The following is a 20925-nucleotide window of genomic DNA, read 5'->3' as shown; positions in this document are numbered from 1 at the left end:
GATGAGTCATCTCTGTAAAATGGGACCCTCAAGGAACAGAAGACCAGACAGTTTATAGAAAAGATACACAGGTTTAGGGTCGCTTGAAATATATATAAACGCACTTTCGTATTTTCTCATTTGGCACGAAAGGAAAAGTCGGGTGTGATTATGTTGTGGTCAGAATTTCATGATTATGGTGTTACGCCCAATTCATCATGCATATCATGAGAGGGGATAGCTGTTATGGGTTGGCTTGGCCCTCACCGTCTATAGCTTGATAATACATCCTGACGTGATACAGAGAGCACAAACAATATCGGTTTCACAAAATCCCCTTTTGTGTGTGTGTGTGTGTGTGTGTGTGTGTGTGTGTGTGAAACCATGCAGTATATTTCAGTAACATCAGGTTGTACTGGGAGACACAATTACAGTAGACGGACACATCTCTCATTTGCCAAAACAATGTTTTTTAGCTGGTACCTGACACAATAAATAACTCATAAGAGCTACTCTTCAGTGAGATGACCGGCTTTCTTGGTGTTCTGTATGACGGCAAGTTGAGTTTTTTTTGGAGGAAGAGAAGTGCTACCAGATGGGAAGGGGATACTTCACAGCTCGGTCAGTTTGTGCTGCGCAGACAAGATAATTTGTCTTCAATTATGGGCTCTTTCTTCTCACATCAGTCATGTAGCTGAACACTTGTTGAGCTTAGGTTTATGTGATTCTTCACACTGAGAGCGCTTGTGTAGACGAGTCCTAGCAGCCAAGGTCTCGCGTCAGACATTTTGAAGATTATAATGAATAAGTACGGGATATCATAAAATGTGTCAGTGGTTTACTTTATTAATTATACTTGAATGGCATGAAATACCTTTTTTTTTTTTTTGTTTCACCCTTATTAGCGCAATCATTTGTTTCCACAGTGTCTGTCTCACATGAAGCTGTGACTGTTGAGGGCCATTGTCTACAGACTGTCCAATGACTGGATAGCTCTCTCTCCTGCTTATCTGGAAAAGGTAGCCTGTCTGGAAAAGGGTGACAAATTGCCGACACACCCTGGTTAGCTATTGAATGTCACCTCTTTTGTGATACAGGTGCGCCTCAGAGCTGGGAATACATAACAACTCAGCAGTTGCTTCAAAGTGGAGTTCAGCGGAACGCAGCGTTTTGTGACTCGACATGAAATCCCGCTCGTCATGCCGGTCTGATTTGGGCTCGTGTTTCTCCCCACCTTGAAATAGTGTTGTGCTCTATGTTGCGGGTGGATAATCCAAGGCTGTACATTCTCTAGAAACTGCTAGGCAAGGCTAACTGCCGCACCGCAGCGGCTTCTGACGGTTGAAAAGCCAAACGTACGTCTGTCCATCAGGATGTGTAAACAGCTCCATTGAAATGTTGACGAGAGCAGTTCTCGCCACAAAAACCACCAATCTTCGGAATGCGAAAGATATTTGTCTTTACTTCCCCAAAAATACAAAACAGTACATTTTTTCACACACAAGGTTTCACAATGTGTTATTGTCGTAACATATTCGAGAAAGATGGTCAGTGAAATCTGAGACAATAATTGGAGATGGCAAAACAGATATACACTGCAGACGTATCCACAAACATTGCCGTTTCTGTTTGGACATACATAGAAGTCTAAATCTATCGCTGGAAGTGGGACACTTGTGGTTCGTATATTTTGCAGCATGACCCGTGGGGAGCGCAGGAATGCGACCAGTTCTGGGTTTGCCCCACAGCCTTTCCTGGCAACCCCCCCCCCCCCCCCCCCCCCACTAAGGCACAGACTGAGGTTCTGTCCTGACTCTCCCGGGGGGGCAAAGTGGACCTCGCTTGTCTGCACACATCTCAGGTTGACGCTGCATGCTTTCATGTACATGCAGTGCATGTGTGTGTGTGTATGTGAGAGTCAAGCGAGCTGTTTTCACGTGTCGGGTGTCTGTTTGGTCAGAAGGTAGTGTTTAAACCCTCATCAGGACTTTTGCTGCAGTAATGGATGTCTCTGGTCCTCCTCCCTCGACACCCCCTGCATGTGTGGAAGTATCACGTTACCCTTTACCACTTTCCTTCTCGTGCGCCACTCACCAGAGCATCAGTCTCTGATTTGCAGCTAAGAAAACAGCCTGCTTCGGCTTTTTTATTTTTTTTGTCTGAGGTCTTGGACCTGTGGCCTGGCTTGGTCTGCAGCCCAACCTGCCACCACTGGCTGGCTTTTATTGGAAGCAGGGCTAAGTGTTTGTTTTCACGGCATTGTTGGGAATGAGAGATGGGGGGTACCTTGGTCTACCTTTGAGTGGGGCCTCTGGGATGCGTGCGGAGGAAAAATTGCCCTCTGCACACAATAGATTGGCAGGCACGCCAAGAGCCAAGACATCACAGCTCGAGGACCTTGGACTCCAGCCGCAGCTTTTCTTTTCTTAAACGCAACACTCTTAAGTCTTAACAGCCGTCGTCAGTGCTGCGCTGCGTGGTTTGGGGAATTTCAATAGCAACAGCGGAAAGTCAAAGTTCAATTATTAACTTATTATTAACTTTGTACCCACCTCTACAGGGGGTGAATCTAAGGAGGACATTAACTTTGTTCAGTTTTTTTTAACCTTTTTAAAGGAGAATATGTTGACTTTTTAACAAATGCCGTGGACCACAGTGTGCTATAGACAAAACATCTGGTGCTCTATAAAACGTGAAGCGAAGCTGCTGTGCTTTTAGTTTTCAAAAGTAACATGATTTACAGAAATCATCAAAGACTCATCCTTATCAGTGTCGTTTACCTCCATTAAAACGTAGGTGAGGCAAGTTCTCCCCGAGGGTTGTTTGTCTATACTTGGTAGCCAGGGACCATAAAATCATATATCTCTGGATCTATTTCAACGATAACCATATAGCTTGAGGATATTAACTTGTCCATGAAATCAGGCGTGCGTGGAAGTGGCTCTCCCCCATATTCCAAACGTTAAGTACAGCCTTCCTGTAACGCCTGGCTACTGGCATTTGTCCATCACCTGGAGAACATCATCCAGGATTGAAGGGCCCAGATCCAGGCTGAATGAAAAGCCACTGTCCTCCTCCTTCTCCTCATGCTGTCCAACAGTTTTGTCACAGGTCTCTGTGGAGTCCTCATCCTTGTCTGAATTCAGGCTGCCCCGTCCGAGCCTGCGAGGCAGACTGGGAGCAACATTATTCCCACTTTGGAACCCGTCCTTTTCCATCTCTGCTTCCCCTTCCTCACTGTCCAGCAGCGGCATAGAGCTGCATTTCTTTCTCCTCTGCGACGCGTTGTGCTTGTGGCGCACATTCCAGTCGGGGCTCACGCAGCCCTCGGCCTCGCCGAGGTTCAGACGGGGGGGCTTTGGCGGCGGAGAGCAGGCCAGGAAGAGGTTCTGCTCACTCTGGGAGCTCTGGAGAAGCATATTGTGGCCCATCTTTAAGAAGGACAGGTCTCCAAAGCTGTCTGTGTGGGCATCGTTGCCAATATGCGAGATGTGGCGGAAATCCGCCAGTGGCAGGCTAATCATGTTGACGGACAGCACCTCCCGGCGCTTGGTGTTCCTGCTGAGCCAACGACCAGAGCCAGAGGACGGCTTCCTCTGCAGCGATGATCTAAGTGGCATCTCTGCAGATCTGGTTGAGATAGACCTAAATGTTTCTGTTTGTCCTTTTTTATATATCCTCAGTCTTTATATCCTTTCGTTTTTCCTCCTTTGTTCGACAGTGAATCCTCAGGTAGGGCTGAAGCTTATGAACATAACTCCATCTGCATCAAACACAAGAAAAGAGAAGTTATAGTTCAGCCAATCCAAGTCTAATACCACGTTCACAATGCTGCATTACGAATCCCTTTTTTGATAACCGAGGCTTCCCTCACACCATGCTTCAGTAGAGAGCAGGTCTGTGCTTGCGCTTCTAAATGAGCAACAGATCCAAGTATTCCACTGAATCAGTCGGCTTCATGTGAATCGGCAGCCAATGTTCAGAGGTTGCACCTGCTCCACTTGATTTTGATTTATTGAAATTCGATATCATTTTGCGGCACACGGATGTTCCAACAATGCTTTGAAGCGTTCGTTTCTAAATATTAACTTTTTAAATCTCAGTTTTTTTTTTCCCATAAATGCAGGTGTGGTCTGCAGCCTTTCCTCTAAAGGAAGTCCATCAGCCGACACGAGACTTCCAGTAACAAAAGCTTTCCCAGATTCCCAAATGGTAATTGTTGGCCTAATTGTGAATTATATCTCATCACGTTTTGTTTTTTCACGAGGTTTTACCGTAACTTCCGTCAGAAATCGCGATAACTTGACTTTGGAACACACGTTTCTGATTTTGTGAAAAACACAAATAGCCGGGATGCAGTCAGTTTATGTTGCTGTAGTGTGAGAGTTATGCAGTGACTCTGGATATGGAAAAATAGTTAAATATTTTATTCCATAAATCACACTGTAGGCATTACTAAGTTATCTGTTTTGCAGTGTAGTTAGGGGATTTAATATTTTACAAATTTTACATCCACCAGCAGAACTTGAGAGGAAACATTCTTAGTCAAAATGAAACGATACAATAATACTTCAAATGAAAGTCTTAAAACAGTAATTTTGCGTTCCGTGACCTGTAATCATTTTACTGAGTAAAACAGAACTTAGTTCATCAACTCTGGCATACCGATTAGATAATCTGCCCAGTGTCTGTGATTTCACGGTCTCCCAAACAGCTTTGCCCACATTAGATCTGTGTTCGTGACTTGAAACACTCACTCTGTAAATTTGTACGCCACTACAGCAAACAGGTTTTGTTGGCCCGTAAAGGTTTTATCGGCACTTTAGTAGCAGCGGGAGGTTGGATAGCGTGGACACAACAGCATTCCTTTCCAAACATGTCAGTTTGGCCGAGGAGGCGTCTTAGGATTTCAGCCACGAGTATCATGTTCAGGAAACACGTATAAATTAAAGAAGCCCATTAAAACACATTGGCCACGAAACACTTTTTAAATGGTGTTCCTAAATGCGGCCATAAACAATCCATCTTTGAGACAGATGAGGAATCTGTCTGATGAAAAAGGTAACCACTAGTTAAAAGAAATTGGTTACAAGGTTTTTCCTTTTCATGCAGTCGTTTGTCTTGTAGGATAAAAAAAATACAAAAGCACAGATAAACACCGATTTAGTTCTTACCTGTCCGGCTGAGAAAATAACAGGATGTTTGAATCCAACACATGCACACACGTCTCTGTCAGGAAACTAGGCAGCGTCTACCTGCACACCCTGACAAACTCTCTCTTGACGTGATGGGGCTTGTTCAACGGTTACGTTGCACATCCTTGAGACAGAGACCGAGTGAGCGACTTTCCCCCTACTGTCACAACCAAGTCAACTCTTACATTCAACTGTAGCATTTAACCGTCAGTTGTTTCTTACCTTTGTCCTATGCTGTTGCTTCAGTGAGTGTTTTTCAGTTCTGGGACATTTGATCCGTCTTTTCTTTTTTTTTTTGCTAATCTTCCCCAGTGTCAACTCCGTCTTGCATCGCAGAGCTCTCCAGGTGTGTTGCCGGTGAAATTCTTCTTAGTCGAAGAGATAAGCCAGGTGAGGTCAGAGTACAAAGGCGTTAAGGCATCCTAGGTGGAGGCGTCTCTTGAATTTGTTTTCTTACTTTATATTTGCAGCCATCCCACCTTAAGAAACGGTTGCCAGCCATCAGATGACATCATCATCGTGGTTGCGATGCAAGTTGGCCATTTAGCCACAAGTGTTAAAATAAGTCCTGCCGGTTGGTTGGCTGCACCCATTACCTGTGGGTGCTGATTTAATTCCTGTGATATTGAAATGTGGGACAAACGAAGGCACCCAACTCATTTCAAGAGCCGTTTGTGAGAGGGGAAGAGTGAGACAAGTTGGGTTTGAATAGGTTAGTGAGTGTACAGCAGGTTGTGTGTGTGTGTGTGTGTGTTTCATAGATTGTGTGCTTGTGTCTAAAAGGAAGTCATAGTCGGTGAGCAAACAGGTCGGCCCTCTCAGAGGAGGGGGTTAACTGATCTCTAATCTCCATGTCATTGTCCCCGTGCTCTGCCGATTTCCTGATTTCCTGCCTGCTGTTGGCATGTCTAAAGCCCCCCAGAGTGGAGCCCACTGCACCGGGCCCTTCTGCCTGACTGGAGGCCTATAGCTTCTCTGTGCAGTCAAAGCACACTCTCACCAACGGACATGTATGAACAGGCACGCTGGGTTGCACAAGAAAGATAACTTGTTGCGTTTCCACTTCTCACGCCTTCAGCGTGTTGTCTTTGCCTTTTGGAATGCTATACCAACACAGGAATGGAAATTGTGTCAGAACAGCAAACTTTTTTTCTGCTCTGTGGAATTTGTTTGTGCTAAAAATGGCAGGGTTCAAAGCATTTTGTTGTGCTCTCACAGGCAGTCATTTGTACTTGTGCTGATCATGCCCTTTTGGTCGTCTTATGGTTTGGAGAGATTCTTCTCTTTTTTTTTTTTCAACTGTATACGACCTGCGTCTCTTTGGTTTAAAGATAATATATTAAGACGAACATGCCATCCAAGTCTTCTAATGAACACTGTGTTCCAGCAGAAACCAGGTCACGGCTGTGGATCCCTTTGTTCAGAGTCTTAACGCTCCTCCTTGCTCATTAAACTTGGAACACGCATGATGTGAATGAAATGGACAAATCGTATCTTTCACTGCTCCTGCAGTCCTTTCATATTGGTCCAATAAACAAAGGGCGTGCCGCCTGATACTCTTTTGTTCTCCCGCTCTGCGCCCCAGCGCCAGAGCAGTCTGCGAGACCAGACACAATTACTCACGCAAATGAAATTACCATAACATTTACTCAAGACTGAAACAGAACATTTTTTAACATTTCTCTTCTGAGAAACCCCCTCCTTCTTCCACTTACAGCCACACAACTGCTTTAATGCTACGAGACAGTCAGGGTGAAGTGCTATTGGAGTGACCTCACGAGACCTCGTGTCTGACCCCGGTTCGGCTCACTCTTTTAGTTCGGTTGTCATGCTATGTAGCCTCTGGGCTGATGTGTTAATCCCTAGCTGGATTTCTGTACAGGCTTCTTGTCTAAGGCCTGACCATAGCGGGCGGTGTGGTTTGATGCAGCTATGCTGGGCCTGAAATCTGGGATGCTGCGTGTTTTCTGTTGTTGCAGGATAAAAAGTGCTTCCAGATATTGCTTTGACTGGCGCTAGAAGCCCAAACTGAGGCTTTGGTGGATATTCTTCTGGTCCTTTGTTGTGTGTTCTCCAGCTTCCGCCGTATCGAGGCCCTCAGTCTGCCAGCATTTAGACTAGATCTGCAGCAAAAACAGATTCTTTCGTATGAATTTTTCGATTACGACAAACCTAGGACTTATTGTGCCGTCCTGTCTCTAAAGCAGTTTCCAGGAGCTACTCTTTGTAATGTGCTGTCACCCAATTCTGGTGAGAACATCCAAGTTTGCGTCCGTCATCACCCTAACCGTCGTCATGACCGTTTGTCTGCAAAGCTTTTACGACGCGCTTCAACAGAAACTTGGCAGGCTGTTAAGAGGAAGCGCAGTCACTCAGTGGCAATGACTGTCTCATGACAGAGATCTGACACCAGCCAAAGTCCAGGTGTCAAGTCATTGAATACCGAGTGCCGACTCACTACCACATGACGAAGCTTAGGCTGGATGATAATGAAGAAACATGCATTTCTGATGAGGTAATATATGTTTCAGACATAAAGGTGTGATGCCTGTTTTTGCCTTCTTGCGCCATCATCCATTGTTAAACATTTACAAATGAGCTCCATTGTTCTACAATAGACTTAAAGCAAGACATCTCAGCATAGTTTTATCTATCAGAGGGGAATTCTATTGGGCTATGGATGTAAAACACATATTATTGAGGAGCCATGTCTTGTGTTTGAACCTGGTCCTCCCCTCTCCTCTCATTCTCAACTGTCACTGAAATGTTGTGCTTGTGTTGATCACTTTGTAATGCCCGCAGACTTATAAAATGTCGTCTGTGTTTAGAGCTCTCCATGTAGTTTTTCGCGGTTAAAAAAAAAATATATATAATGTACACATGCATAACTCATAACATAGTATTTCTTTCCAGTTAATGTGGGCGGGCGGGGATAGCTGGGAATGTACAGCTGTGTCTCCTGGCGCTGAATCATGAATGATTATAACATCATGTTTGGGATATTGAGTTTTATCTGAAGACTGGAGATATGATGTAAACAGTATACAGGAGGATACATCCCACTAGTTTGTTCTGCACATTAAACAGTTCAAGAGTTAATATGGCAACACATCCGTACAGAAAGCACAGACATTTCAAATTTCATATTTGGAACCTCGACTTCATTTCTTTCTCCCCTCATAATGCCCGGATTCTTTTTGACATCTCCAAGGCTCAGACTGCATTCTTACCAGTCCTGTGGTTAACGGGAAATCTGTTGCAATCAGAGGGCTTTTTCCCGGAAGGCCCGGGACGTGAAAGACATAATTTTGCTTTTACAACGATGTATTGTTGGATATTAAAGAGGCCAAGCCCCCCACATCTCCCTATTCTAGGATCCCTGAGCTCATCCATCATAAAGAGAAATGCCAGGGCACCAGGAGTTCAGGTCTTTGCTGCCATTTCTCTTTTCACTGTTTGTTTCCTTAACTTTAACAGTTTCCAAAGGCCCTCTCCATCTCCGTCCAACAGGCTTCTTTTCTGTCCAATACCGTGACCACGTACAACCACATGCGTACACGTCCACACACACACACACACACACGCACACACGCACACACACCAACGATACCTCACATCCACTGCTGCCTTTTTTTCCCTTTGATTGTTATTGGCTAAATCTACAGTCCACACGCAACCACCACTATCTGCACAGTGTTCATTCAGGCACTGCACTGCATTTCCATCAGGAGAAACACGCGAATGAAGAAAAGATAATAGTAGTAAAGATAATTGTTTACAGTAACAGATTATCTGTGATAACAAGGTCTTTGGTGCTTAGAATCCTATTTAAAAAGAGACAGCAGCAAGAGGGATAGGCTGACAATGTAGGGTGTGTCGCTGTTGCTGCTGCATAGACGTGAGCAGCTGATGAGAACACATGATAACACAATTGACAGACAATAACAATGGCGGCAAGGAAATTGTGAGTGAGTGTTCATGAGAGGAGTGGATGGCAGGATGCATGAGAAATAAACGACAGGCCTAAGCATGCAGAGGAATAGTCGTCGTCACTGAACCAACGCGAGAGCTTCCTTTGCACCTGATGATGTGAAAGGGTTTAGAAATCAGCTTTGGCTTTTTATCTCAAGGTTCTTGTCACGGCCGCGGCTCGACTTTGTGATTTAGATTATTTTGAATGGCTGTAAATATTTTTTCCCGTTGTAATTTCAAGGATGGCTGTAAATTGTGCAGCTTGCACGTACAATAACTGTCACAGTCGGTGATCTCTAGATGTATTCACCAAAAAACTCGCACATCATTTGGCCTTCATTGTCAAATATAAGGAGGTCTTGTCTTGGAGTTCAATTCAAAAGCCAGATGTTTGCAGTACATGTGCCTTAAAAGGGTTAAGTACAGGAAGTAGATTTGGGCCTTAATCTCTGTGTAGTGCTTGTCCTTCACTAACAAAAACAGTATAATAGACCAGCCCTTCAGGGCTTTATGTCTGCCGAGTCTTATAACGAATGATGATTAATCCTTCACCATTTACAAAGCTTGAGTTCTCGCTGCGGAGGAATTTCACCTTGGCTCCAGTGTTGCGTGGTGCAGTACCACTGCCTGTTTGTTTGAGTTAGCAGGAGTGCTAACCCCCCCCCACCCCCACACACACACACACACACGCACAAACACAAATGATTTCTAAATAGGTCTTCACCTCTCATAAATCACCTACTCCATAGGTCTGCGACACACACATAGAAACACACACACCACGCCACCACACACGCTCGGGATAAATAGTTCCTTGATTAACTTTACCAGAGTGCGTTAGAGGCAGACATGTCAGCCCGGCCCACAGAGGAGGCTTGTTAAGGAGAAGTCATTTCTTCTCCTGGCAGCAAAGTCTGTCGAGTCTCTTCTTGGCTCATTGTGGCCGTCTAGTTAGAGATATCTGATGGCTGGCGGTGTTAATGAGTAATCCAATCTCAGGCTGCAAGGTTTAAAAGTCACTCCAGTGTCATTTCAGTTCCTGGAGCAATACAATTAAACCAAATGTTCTTAGAGAGCTGCTTTTATTTTCTTGCTTCTTGTGCGTCCCCTTTCTGGCAATAAAGTCGTGGTGTGGTTTTCCATTTGGACGCATCAATGGAGCTCGGTAACAAAGGACGGGGACGTCCGCTGTAGTAATCTTTGTGTTTATGCAATAAATTAAGTAGAAAACCTGAATAAAACAGCGGGGGAAACATAATGGATGGAGGGCACGGAAAGACACCGGATGGTTGGGGCGAGTACATGATGTGAAGATTATGCTATGGCCTTAACATTTTTTGTTGATTTTTGACCTGATCTTCACCACCATCATCATCGAAACAACATACAGGAATATTGTGTTTTTCCCTCCAGTAGAGCTCCAGAGATTTGCAGAATCTGTGCCAAGAAGCACTGAAGCTAAACTGGAGGCTCAAGGAAGTCCAACATCTTACTTAAGACACTGCATGACATTTGTCTGCATATGCATTGAGTTATTTTCATTTTTCTTTCCATTTTATAGCGATAGTGTAATCTTATAGTAGAGTCTACGCTCTCCCTTCTCTATTGCATACACACACACACACACACACACACTCGTTTCCTCACGTCTTCATTCACTCGTGCTCACAAGCTTACATACTCACACACACAGCTCACACCAACACACATGGAGGAATGGTGTAATGTGCAGCTGATCCGACAACTTGTGCCGGGGGAACACAGTGGCCACCTGCGCAGCGAGATGCCTCCTGCTGTGTGTGTGGGAAAGAGTGTAAGAGAGTGTGTGTGTGTGTGTGTGTGTGTTTTACACTGCCTGACTCACAGCGCTGGTGGTATTCATGATGTCATTACTGGCCCGAGGTCGGGCTGGGGTGTGCTGGTTGGAGGCCTAGCCATGTGCTGATGTCACGTAGCTAATGCTCAGCTTGTTTGTGTGTGTTTTACTACCATCCTACCTCTGCGGTGGCTTTGTACGCAGGCCCATTGTTTATGTTCTGTGGTTTCCTACTCACCCTGGGCCCCAGGGTTACTGCAACACACACACACACACACACACACACACACACACACACACACACACACACACACACACACACACACACACACACACACACACACACACACACACACACACACACACACACACACACACACACACACACACACACCGTACACAAGCAAGTGTTTAGTTACAGAGTGATGCACTGGCTAAACATGTACATTGTAAATTAACACTCTAGGCAAGGAAACATCCCTCATCCTGGGAAGGAATGTGTCACACGACCACAAAGCACCTGCTAATGCTCAGAGTCCCCCCCCGCCCGCCTCAGTCCGTCCTTGACCACACCGAGTGTTGGTCAGACCAATTTCTCGCTGCACTTCTGCGTAGTGGCCAGAAGAGGGCAGGGTAGAGTGGAGATATATCTGCTGAGGAAGAGGGAGCCTTTTTATCCAGCTCGCTTGCTTGTGTATGGTTTGATTTGAAGATGCAAGGGTTGTTTATTTACCTAATGGCGTTTGCGTGATATTTCAGAGTTATGTGTCAGACGAGGGCTTGAGCTCACATTATTGGAATGATAATAGCAGCTTTCCTCAATCCTGGGGTGGAGGAGGAGTAACTTCCCCCTCACCGACCCTCTCTTCTCGTCTTCCTTCATGCTAACCCTCGTTCTCTTAGCACACGGATGCTGGAGTCCTCGTGATGTTTTCCAGATGCTCAGCGAGCGCATTGACAAAAATCTACCTCTCCTCCTCAGATTGCTCTCACTCGCCCAGTCCCTTCATACGCACACTCACTCGCTTTCTCGCTCACTGTCTTGGTAAAGAGACACTTCCTTGGCCCAGCAGACTTCCTGGATACAATCCTATAAAACAATGGCTTACTCTGTGGACACATGGTGCCCTTCCGCTTCAAAATTAGATGACGGTCTCTGCGAGTGCATTATGAGTAATGGCATCATCCTAGGTACATATATATATATATATATTTGATATAATTTCTCATGCTTATTTAGAGGATGTGTGTGGCATTTGTGACCGCACAGATTGTGACCTGTGTGTGTGTGTGTGTGTGTGTGTGTTAGACGTCTGGCCTGTGTTCCACCCTGCTTGATTAGCCATTAGTCAGTGGCTGCCCTCTCCGATTCCCCCCGGCAGTAAGAGACTATGTCGCCATCGTCGTCCGAGGCCAAGCCCTTCAAAGAACTAAAACACACACAGTGAGAGGCCGGGGCGACTGCCAGGCTTAATCCCAGCCCTCATTTTGGGGGTTTAATGACCTCAGGCAGCGGAATTACCCTGTCACAGTTGGCTCTGCGGGCTGCCGTCTCATACATGTTCGCCCTGCCGTCATGCTGATGGTAACCGAGATGAAGGCATCGGTAGGAGTCCCCCTCTCCTCCGCCGTGCGCCCACAGGCCCTGTGGTGAAAGCAACACAGTGGACGGGGACAGTGGTGTCATTCGCTCCGTGCGCTGCCAGAGTCGATGTTGTCATGATGTGAAACACAGACATGTTTTGACTTCCAGTGTGACGGCTCACTAGAAATGTTTCTTGAATATTGATTAAAGGGCCACGCTGGCTGATTTTAGACATCTAGTTGATCTGTTCAAGCCGATGTCTTCAATTGCTGGCCGACCAACAACGCAAATAAAAAGAAGTTATTCAGTTGTAAAACATATTTTTGCATGAAACATGACCTGAGTGATTAATCTATTACCAAAATAGTAGAAAATGTTCTGCTGCTCATGTCTTTGTGCACCAATTATTTGTACAAAGAAAGAAGTCTGAACTCTTGGGCTCAAATACTTACAGTAAAGTCTTATTTTGTCTGTATTTACAGATATGAATTGTGACTAACTTATAATATGTGCTTTCAGATAACCGTTATAATAACCTCCCTGTGTCACCTTGTTTAACATTGTACGTCTGTCTCTCTCACCTGCAGGGCGCCATGTCAAACGAGCGGGACTATGAGAGCGTGGTGATGATGAGGATGAGGCAGGCCGCTGAACGTCAGAAGCTCATAGAACAAATGCAGAGAGAGGATGATGAGGAGGCTGCCAGGTCATAGCACAGCACCGGCCTCGGTACCACGCTGCACCTATTAAAGAAATACCGGTCTCGGGCTTTAGTTTCATAAAGCCTCTTTTGTCATTTATTGATGTTTTTGTATGCAATACGCTCTGTGGCAAAATAAATCTTTTTATTAACTGAAAAGGGATCTGTGGTGTTAATCGGCGTGTTCTGTCTTTTCCTTGTATTAAGAGCGTAGGATGACTGAGGGAGGTGCAGAGTAGAGAAGAAGTGAGGGCTCCTGCAGTGCGGACAGAGAGGTATGAGTCCTAACACTGAGGCTGCAGGGGTGACTCGTTGCTGCTCACTATCCAGCGTCACATATCGTGTCATTATTGATCAATATTTTATTTCCAAACTGAATGTTTTGTTCAAAATAAACAGTGCATGTTTGCATTATGTGCTGTATGTTTGCAGTTCCATCCGTTTCGGATGGATACAAAATTTAGTCTGATGACTTGATTATTTTGTTCGCTGCAATAAACTGCGATGAACAGAAATTTCATCCAAATTCATTTGATTTAAATTTCCACATTGTCTCATTAGTTTTTCTGTCTTATTAGTATTTATAATAACCCTGAGAACTGATAAATTAGTTCTAGATTCGAGGCACCCAGTGAGCATTTTGTCTTTATTCGTCATGTTGTGAACGAGCCAGAGGAGATATATAATGATACATGATAATGATTGTATAATGATGTCATTTGCATCTGTCTGGCTAGACGTGACCACCTCCTTTCCTTCCTTATTGTAGCCAGGTGCCGAGTGTAACCTTTCCTTTCGGTTGTCTGCATACACGTTCAGTAACGGTTGTATCATTCCAAACCACAGACCGTGCGAATACGTGGAAGTTAAACCAGTAATCAGGCTTTCAGAGGTCGGAACACTAGATCGGCTTTTGTAAGACTTCTTGTTGCCTCACGTGATGAAAAGACACACCCTGAAGGCCCTGCGTCGTTGGTCTGGTGGTTAAAATGGTTGTTTCCTAGGCTTTGTATACAATATATCTAACTCTACTCCAGACTCAAAGGGATGATAAAAGAAAACACATTTTGGATCACAACATTTTTTTTCTTTCCTTTGTGAAATACTGGATACTACGTCTTCAGTTCTCTGAAAACCCTTCAAATGAAACAATCTGGGACAGATTCAAACCAATCGCACTAATCGCACACCTGTGATTAGGGAATAGCAAGTAGGCATGGCTTCATTTAAGGACCCCAAAGCCAAAACGTTTGGCAGCCCCTGAAGTAGGTCATCAGTATCTGATGGAGAAAAGACCCTTGTTAAAAAAGATGAAGATAAAACCTAATTTATCCCAAGAAAATGTATTGTGCAAAACTTTCTTCGACTAATTTGACTTAAAGGAATAGATCAACATTTAGCTGAGAGTAAAAAAAGACATCTACAGTCCCAGCACCGTTTAAAGATCACTAATTAATACATTTGGTCTATTTAGTTCAAAAACCAAACTCTAAAAAACGAAACGCTGCGGTTTGACGGGACAATGTGCTGAACTTTTTCTTGGCAGGGAGAAGTGACTTTTCTTGTTGTCACCGTGAGACTGCCAGGCAACTGCCAGAGACTCCAGGAAGTCACTGCTCGCGCCAAATCAATTGTCTTGACACATAACCCATACGACCACATCTGGCTCCAGCTTGAGATTGAACGGACAGACATGAGAGTAGTAGCGGTTTTATCATCTAACTCTCAGCAAATAACTGTTGCTTTGGTCGCCAGCTGAAAGGCTTTCATTGAAGGAGTCCTGAAACGCTCTTTTACCTTGTGATAACTGCTACACGAAGCACGAGCAGTAAATTAACTTCCATTTAGCCGTCGCACGTGATTTTGCAGCAATAGTTTTGCTTGTTTTTTGGGGCAACCTACCCACCTCAGCGTTTCCATTTCATTCACTTCACTCCAGCCTCGGTCCTGATGGATCACGTCACATGTCGTGGACCATCTTTAATTTAAAAACACGCCTCCTGCTTCAAAAACAACAAACACATTGTCTCAAAGTCAGGCTATCATTCTAAGCTGTTTTCCAATAGGCCTATGCAACAGATGCCTAGGACATACTCTGCATTGCTTATTTATGCGCTCTGAAGTGTCACGCTACCGCTCTGTGACCCACATTAAGTCAGACGCTACAGTGCCAAACTGTTGCGGTCACTGTTTTTGTTTTGCAGCATGGTCTTCTGCCTGTGGAACATCTATCCATCCAAATAGTCTCATTTTCCTGTCCCTCGGGGGGGGGGGGGGGCTATGGCGTAACGCTGCGTCTGTGTTTGTGGGCCCGTGTTTCTCCTGTCATTGTGTTATTTAGGAGCCACATGGCAGCTCCGCACCGTCCAACCCAGTCATCCCATCTCTCTACCGCTCCTGCACTGCCTTGCCGTGGCTCGGTTACACAATGTCCAGCTGTGGAGCGGAGCGGTGTGGTGGGAGACATCTGCTCCTCTCCTCCTGCAAAATCCCCTCATCACATGGTTTTGTTTATGCGTAGCCTTTTTTCATATCCCGGCAATGTAAAAAAAAAAGAGCCCAGGAACACACAAACTCTGTCCAAATGACAACAGAGGAAATACAATTACCGGAAACGCATTCACCACCAACCCTGCCGTGTCCTACCAACATTACTGCACAGCCCTGGAATCTTCATAGTGTCTTCTTCCGTCCCGTTTTCCTTATTACGTTCGAGTCAGAAGCTGTCGCGTCTTTGTACGCAAACAGCATTATGGAATCTCCGTGGTCACGGGACTGGGAAGCACCAGCGCCTTTTGATCATTCGTACGGAGGTGGAAGCTAAGTCATGTGTGAGGCAGCATGGACTGGTAAGAGTTTGGCTGTAAGCTGGCTGGAAAAGTTTCTGGTTTGTGGGTTAGTGATCCGGGCTGGCCCCAGACATGTGTTCACAGACCTGGGGGCTGTACTGAAACCACCCAGTGTTTTTTGGCTCTCACAGGCTGACTGCTGCACTCGGTGTGCGTGCAGTGCTAGCGCCTCATCTTGGGGCGTGCAGCATCCCCCGTAAGGTGCCACGGAGCTGCGAGGGCTCCCAATAAAAGCATGTTTAGTCATTTGTCGGTTTAATCGGATGATCAGAAGTATCCTTTGCAGCAGGATTTCAAATTGTTTTCCTCTATTCATAAGTACACAATCAGTCCACTTCATTAGATCATTTAATCAGACGCATACGATACACTTGCAAAAACATCTTTACACAGTGCTTTAAGTACAAATACCTCTATCTGGCGTATTGTGGGTCTTTTGCTAAGGCTGAATTTAGAGACATTCCTTTAACTTTTACTGGCAAATGATACATTAACAGTTAAACTGGACCTCACTCTCTCATCACTTGGTCACCACTAGTAAATAGCAAACAATATGAGCAAAGGACCTTGTAAAATGCCCTGGAATGTATTCCCTTGAAATTGGTGACCTGTCACCTATTGAAGGTAATCTGAAACCTTACGTCTGGGATAATCTCAATTTTAGGACTTTTATTTTGACTGTGACAAAAGGCTGATTGTGTATAGCTGTCAGAGGTTGACGAAGTCCTTCAGCATGATTCATTCATCCTTTTAAAGGCTTCTAGAGGCATTTCGATACAGTCGATATACTCGCTCCATCACTCCGTCTCCTTGTGGAGGCACCACACCAGCGTCTGTCCCACCCCCGTCATCGTCAGCACGCGGAAGCCCATCTCCTCCAGCTTGTCCAACACCAGGCGAGGCGGGTCGTCCACATGGTACTCGGAACTAAATGAGCATAAACACAAAGTCATTCAACTTTCCACAGATGTGGGATTTCTCTGTGTTTCAGTAAACTTTGCTTGGAAAGTAGAATGCTGTTAATTGTTCTGGTGCTTGTTCACTTCCTTCCACACCTTGGTTCATTTCCCAGCAGCATTTGAATCAGATTGCCAATGACAACACTTCCCTGATCTGTATTACATCAGCTTGAACGGTTTATTCTAAATCTGCAGAGCAGCAGCCTTTCTCAGCCACATTGGATAGTTTTTTTTCTCCTCCATGTGACCTGATCTCAGTTCTGTCATCAATATGTACACGTTAACTGCCAAAATGAAAGAAAAACCAGTGTTAAGTGCCTAAATGTGGAAACATGGTGTGACCATTACAGCTTACTCTCCCCGTTTGTGAGATTTTCTCATTAAAATGGTCAAATCAGGATAGAACGACTTCATCCTGTGAGACATTTAAATCTTGGTGCTTTTATGGCTGACGCCCTGAGCCGAAACAATGCCGACAAATCTCTCCGTTTACTCTTTATCGTCAGATATTGCCCACATTTGACTAGCTACCTGCCCCGTTTACTGAATGTCCCCGTGTGCAATACTCACAAATTGTTCCCCAGCATGGTTGTTTTCCTTGCTCCCAGGTAATTCATGACAGCTGGATCCGAATATTCATCTCCCACATTTGTTGGACCAGTCTCCTGTAAGAAGTGATGAAGTACATTGACTCTGATGGCTTGCTTAAGATTGATTTGAGATATGAATGCTGTTGGAAAAAAAACAATATATGTTATGTGTGCGTCTATCTGGCTGCGTGTCACTGGCTTCACCTGCAGCCCTCTGATCATAATCTCGAAGAACTAGACAGGCTAAAAATAGATCACCAGATAATCAGGCTATAGAATTAGGTTGCTCGAGTCGTATATTCAATTAAATGAACGGCTCAACAACTGAGGAACATGTGTTTTTGATTTAGGGCACCCTGGCAAAAAAAAAAACCCAAAAGAAAAACCTTACGCACATTGCGTTCTCCGCTTGTAGCTTTGACTGTTTGTTGTTTCCAGCAAGCAGAATATTACAGCACACTGCAGAACTGCGATCTGATTGAGTACTGGTTTGCGCCACGTTGCTCTGGCAAATAAACAAATCCCTGAATCTCCGGCTCGAGCGCGTCTCTTCTAAAAGCGCGACACGAGTCGGTTACAGATGCGAGATACACACCAGTCGGATCTGCGTACTGACGAACATGTAAGGCATCCCTGCTCCCTGGCGACGGACCGCTATTCCTCCGGGGATCACTGAGGAGGAGGCTTCTTCACAGACGCGACGGTCCCCTCTCCGGTATGCGCTCCTGACGAAAAGCTCTTCCCGGAATGCGGAAACACCCACCGCCACGGACCAATCGCAGCTCTCCTCGCGGCATCTGTCAACAGCGCTGCACGCTCGGTGCTTGAAGTCTTGCTCAATTGATGCGATCACTTTGTTTGTTGACTTGAGAAATGTTGGCCAGTGTGCATGTAAGCGCAGCGGAGGAAATGCCTTTTATGCTGAGTTCCCATTATTGAGCCATTACACGGCCTCCGCACAGTCCCTTGTACAATCTCATCATTATTCTGTGGCCGATAAAAGTAGATGTGTCGTCTAGTATTTTAACCTGCAGTGCCGTGATGTCCTTTTTAAGCAAGCTTCAGAAGGCTCGAGTCTACAAAATGACAGCTCAGCCACCTGCATGAAGCGTTTTCCTTTTTATTCCAGGCCTGGCTTTTTGCAAAGACATATTTACATTTTTGAAACATTACAATTTGGCTCACACTGCCTATAAGTTAACGAGGATTCAGTTTACGCAATACCTTTGCTAAGAACCCCCCCCCCCCACGCTGTCTGGAACTCTAATTTCCTCCTCAGAGATTTATTCATTTCCTCCTCAGCAAAACAGTAATATTTTTGGATCAGCCTTGTTGAGAGGTGAGGCGGGCAAACAACAATGGCGAGGCCTTTGATAAAATCAGCAATATGAATGTGATGTCCCACTGATGCCAGAGGAGCTTGACAGACATCCAGCAAGGCTCTGCATGTCCTGCTCAGCGGGGTCATTTAAAGCCTGATCGCAGCTTGATGTTGTGAGACATGAATCCGAGCAAACCAGGGCCCGTTCAGTAGTGAAGTATCAATGGTGAACACATCATCCTCACCCAAGTGGTTTACCATTAGATACGATGTTTTAGATTTTATCATATATTGTTGCCACATTTGACACAGCTCTGCATTGTGAGAACGACTGAATACTTTCGAGTGTCGAGTATGTGTCTGCCCTGGCAGTGTCATTACCGCCTGAGATGATCTAGAGCCTGTAATCTGGGGCCCCTTCGCTCAGAGGGACACAGGTGCTTGGTGAGGATTGCTGAGAAGATTGCCACCTACTGGCTTCCAAGATGATTGTCATCCAGTTTGTGTTGCTTGTCTCTTTGATTTTTTTCCACCACATCTTTCACGATTAAAAAGACGTTCACTTACTGAACATTTGAATTCGTAAAAAACTGCCACATGTTGATCAACAAGTTGTTGTTTTGGCTTTCGGTGGTCTTTAGTGATGAACGAGCTTCCATCTGAATCCTCCGTGGTGTGAAAATAGAAAGGCGTTTTCCTCTGGAATGCCGCTTTTCCACTGTTTTATCTGTCCCCGCTAACCTGAGACCTGCTTCAGCAAAAGAAAACAGGAAAGCAGCAGGGTCGTCGCCAAGGCCCCAAAAATAAACTATAGAGACCCCCCTCTTGCCAAAAGAACACTCTCTCCAAACATTGTTCATACCCGAGCCACTTCCTGGACTCCAGCGGTGTCTTCCTGTGCCGGCTCATCTGCTGCTAGTTATTGAAGTGCGGGGTCACCTCCTCCGTGACCTGTGGTGACAGTGGAGCACATCCCTAGCGGGTCCACAGGAAGCAGTTTGATCTTTTGATGAGGCCTTTGCCTTCACCTTCGCGGCTCAAGTGTGATGGCGTGTTGCCGCAGCGCTTCCGTCAAATGAGCTACTAGTGTACAAAGAATCTTGTGCAATTTAAGAAATAAAACCTTATGGGGTTCAACATGTAACTTGTTCTCTACTACACTATAGTCATAATAATGTAAATACCACAACTAAATACAATAGCAGCTATTAATGTGGCACTGTAAATACTGCAAAATATTTCATATTATATTATATAATTATTGACATGAAAGCTTTAACTGGAGCTTATCCTGCAACAGGTTCGGGATTGATTAAAATATCCGTCTTTACGTACCCTGTAATGTATGTTGTAAGCGTACAAATTAAAATAGAAAGTGAAAAACAATTATTTAAATCTATTTAACATGTGGTATTTATTCGACATAGAAACACAAATCATTGTCAGATCAGCACAGTGTCTAAATCCCCGGGCCACAGATATCCCACACACAACATCGAGCTCCCTGTGATAAATGTGTCTGATGGATTTACTCGCTGTGAATGTGCATTTTTTTGCTGAAGACCTGCACAGGATAGCTGCGCTGCTAAAGCGATCGCTTTAAATCGCTTAGTGGGGACTGAACGGGGATGAATTATACAGCAGGCAGTGTGTGTGTGTGCACGGTGATTCACTGTAGGTGTGTGTTGGGAGTATTATTTCCATTATTCAGCGGAGCGATTTAAACTGTGGGAGAGCAGAGACAACAGGCAGCTCTCTGATAGATTGGGTGTTAGGCTTACACTCTGTATAGGTTTACATCTGCTTAATTGTGATGAATCACTGTATTGTTGGGCCCTGCATTTCTTCTCGAGACGTTTGCATTCATACTTCAGTGTGTCTGCGGCTGCCTGTGAGGTGCAGTTCTCCTCTGCAGCGCTCCACAGTCCCTCCTCTGCAAGTAGATACATCACTGACCTC

The 20925-nt window shown here is 45.0% G+C and overlaps 3 protein-coding genes across 5 annotated transcripts in view; 1 reads left to right on the top strand and 2 right to left on the bottom strand.

Annotated features, from left to right (window-relative positions):
* Positions 1-13393, top strand: part of dnajc17 (DnaJ (Hsp40) homolog, subfamily C, member 17) — a 30490-nt gene extending 17097 nt beyond the window's left edge. Inside the window, exon 11 of the mRNA XM_079174401.1 lies at positions 13135-13393. Coding sequence (XP_079030527.1) covers positions 13135-13260 — 126 coding nt within the window. The 3' untranslated portion in view covers positions 13261-13393. The remainder of the gene's footprint in view (positions 1-13134) is intronic.
* LOC306707095 (cdc42 effector protein 3) lies at positions 1764-5526 on the bottom strand. Of its 3 annotated transcripts, none has more exons than XM_079174402.1 (2): positions 5397-5526; positions 1764-3742 (listed from the first exon to the last, which is right to left on the bottom strand). In XM_079174402.1, exon 2 carries the CDS (start codon positions 3597-3599, stop codon positions 2970-2972), a length of 630 nt encoding a protein of 209 aa, XP_079030528.1. In that variant the 5' UTR covers positions 3600-3742; positions 5397-5526; the 3' UTR covers positions 1764-2969. The 3 variants fall into 3 exon arrangements, with proteins under 3 accessions (XP_079030528.1, XP_079030529.1, XP_079030530.1); XM_079174403.1 differs by lacking the exon at positions 5397-5526 and adding an exon at positions 5154-5238; XM_079174404.1 differs by lacking the exon at positions 5397-5526 and adding an exon at positions 4737-4877.
* Positions 13394-16448: 3055 nt separating the features above from the next.
* Positions 16449-18378, bottom strand: gchfr (GTP cyclohydrolase I feedback regulator). Its single transcript, XM_079174408.1, has 3 exons — positions 18241-18378; positions 17626-17720; positions 16449-17023 (listed from the first exon to the last, which is right to left on the bottom strand). Exons 1-3 carry the CDS (start codon positions 18274-18276, stop codon positions 16894-16896), a joined length of 261 nt encoding a protein of 86 aa, XP_079030534.1. The 5' UTR covers positions 18277-18378; the 3' UTR covers positions 16449-16893.
* Between the last annotated feature and the right edge of the window lie 2547 nt (positions 18379-20925).

Source organism: Pholis gunnellus (genome assembly GCF_910591455.1).
Source record: "Pholis gunnellus genome assembly, chromosome: 15".
In the NCBI taxonomy this organism is placed as follows: Eukaryota; Metazoa; Chordata; class Actinopteri; order Perciformes; family Pholidae; genus Pholis; species Pholis gunnellus.
The sequence above is the reverse complement of the archived record's forward strand: the minus strand, read 5'-3'. Positions and strand labels throughout refer to the sequence as shown.

Coding starts and splice junctions, on each gene's coding strand:
- LOC306707095 (XM_079174402.1), bottom strand. CDS start 3,599: ATGCCACTTAGATCATCGCTGCAGAGGAAGCCGTCCTCTGGCTCTGGT.
- gchfr (XM_079174408.1), bottom strand. CDS start 18,276: ATGCCTTACATGTTCGTCAGTACGCAGATCCGACTG. Junction 17,721..18,240: donor TCAGTACGCAGATCCGACTG/GTGTGTATCTCG, acceptor CACTTCTTACAG/GAGACTGGTCCAACAAATGT. Junction 17,024..17,625: donor ACCATGCTGGGGAACAATTT/GTGAGTATTGCA, acceptor ATGCTCATTTAG/TTCCGAGTACCATGTGGACG.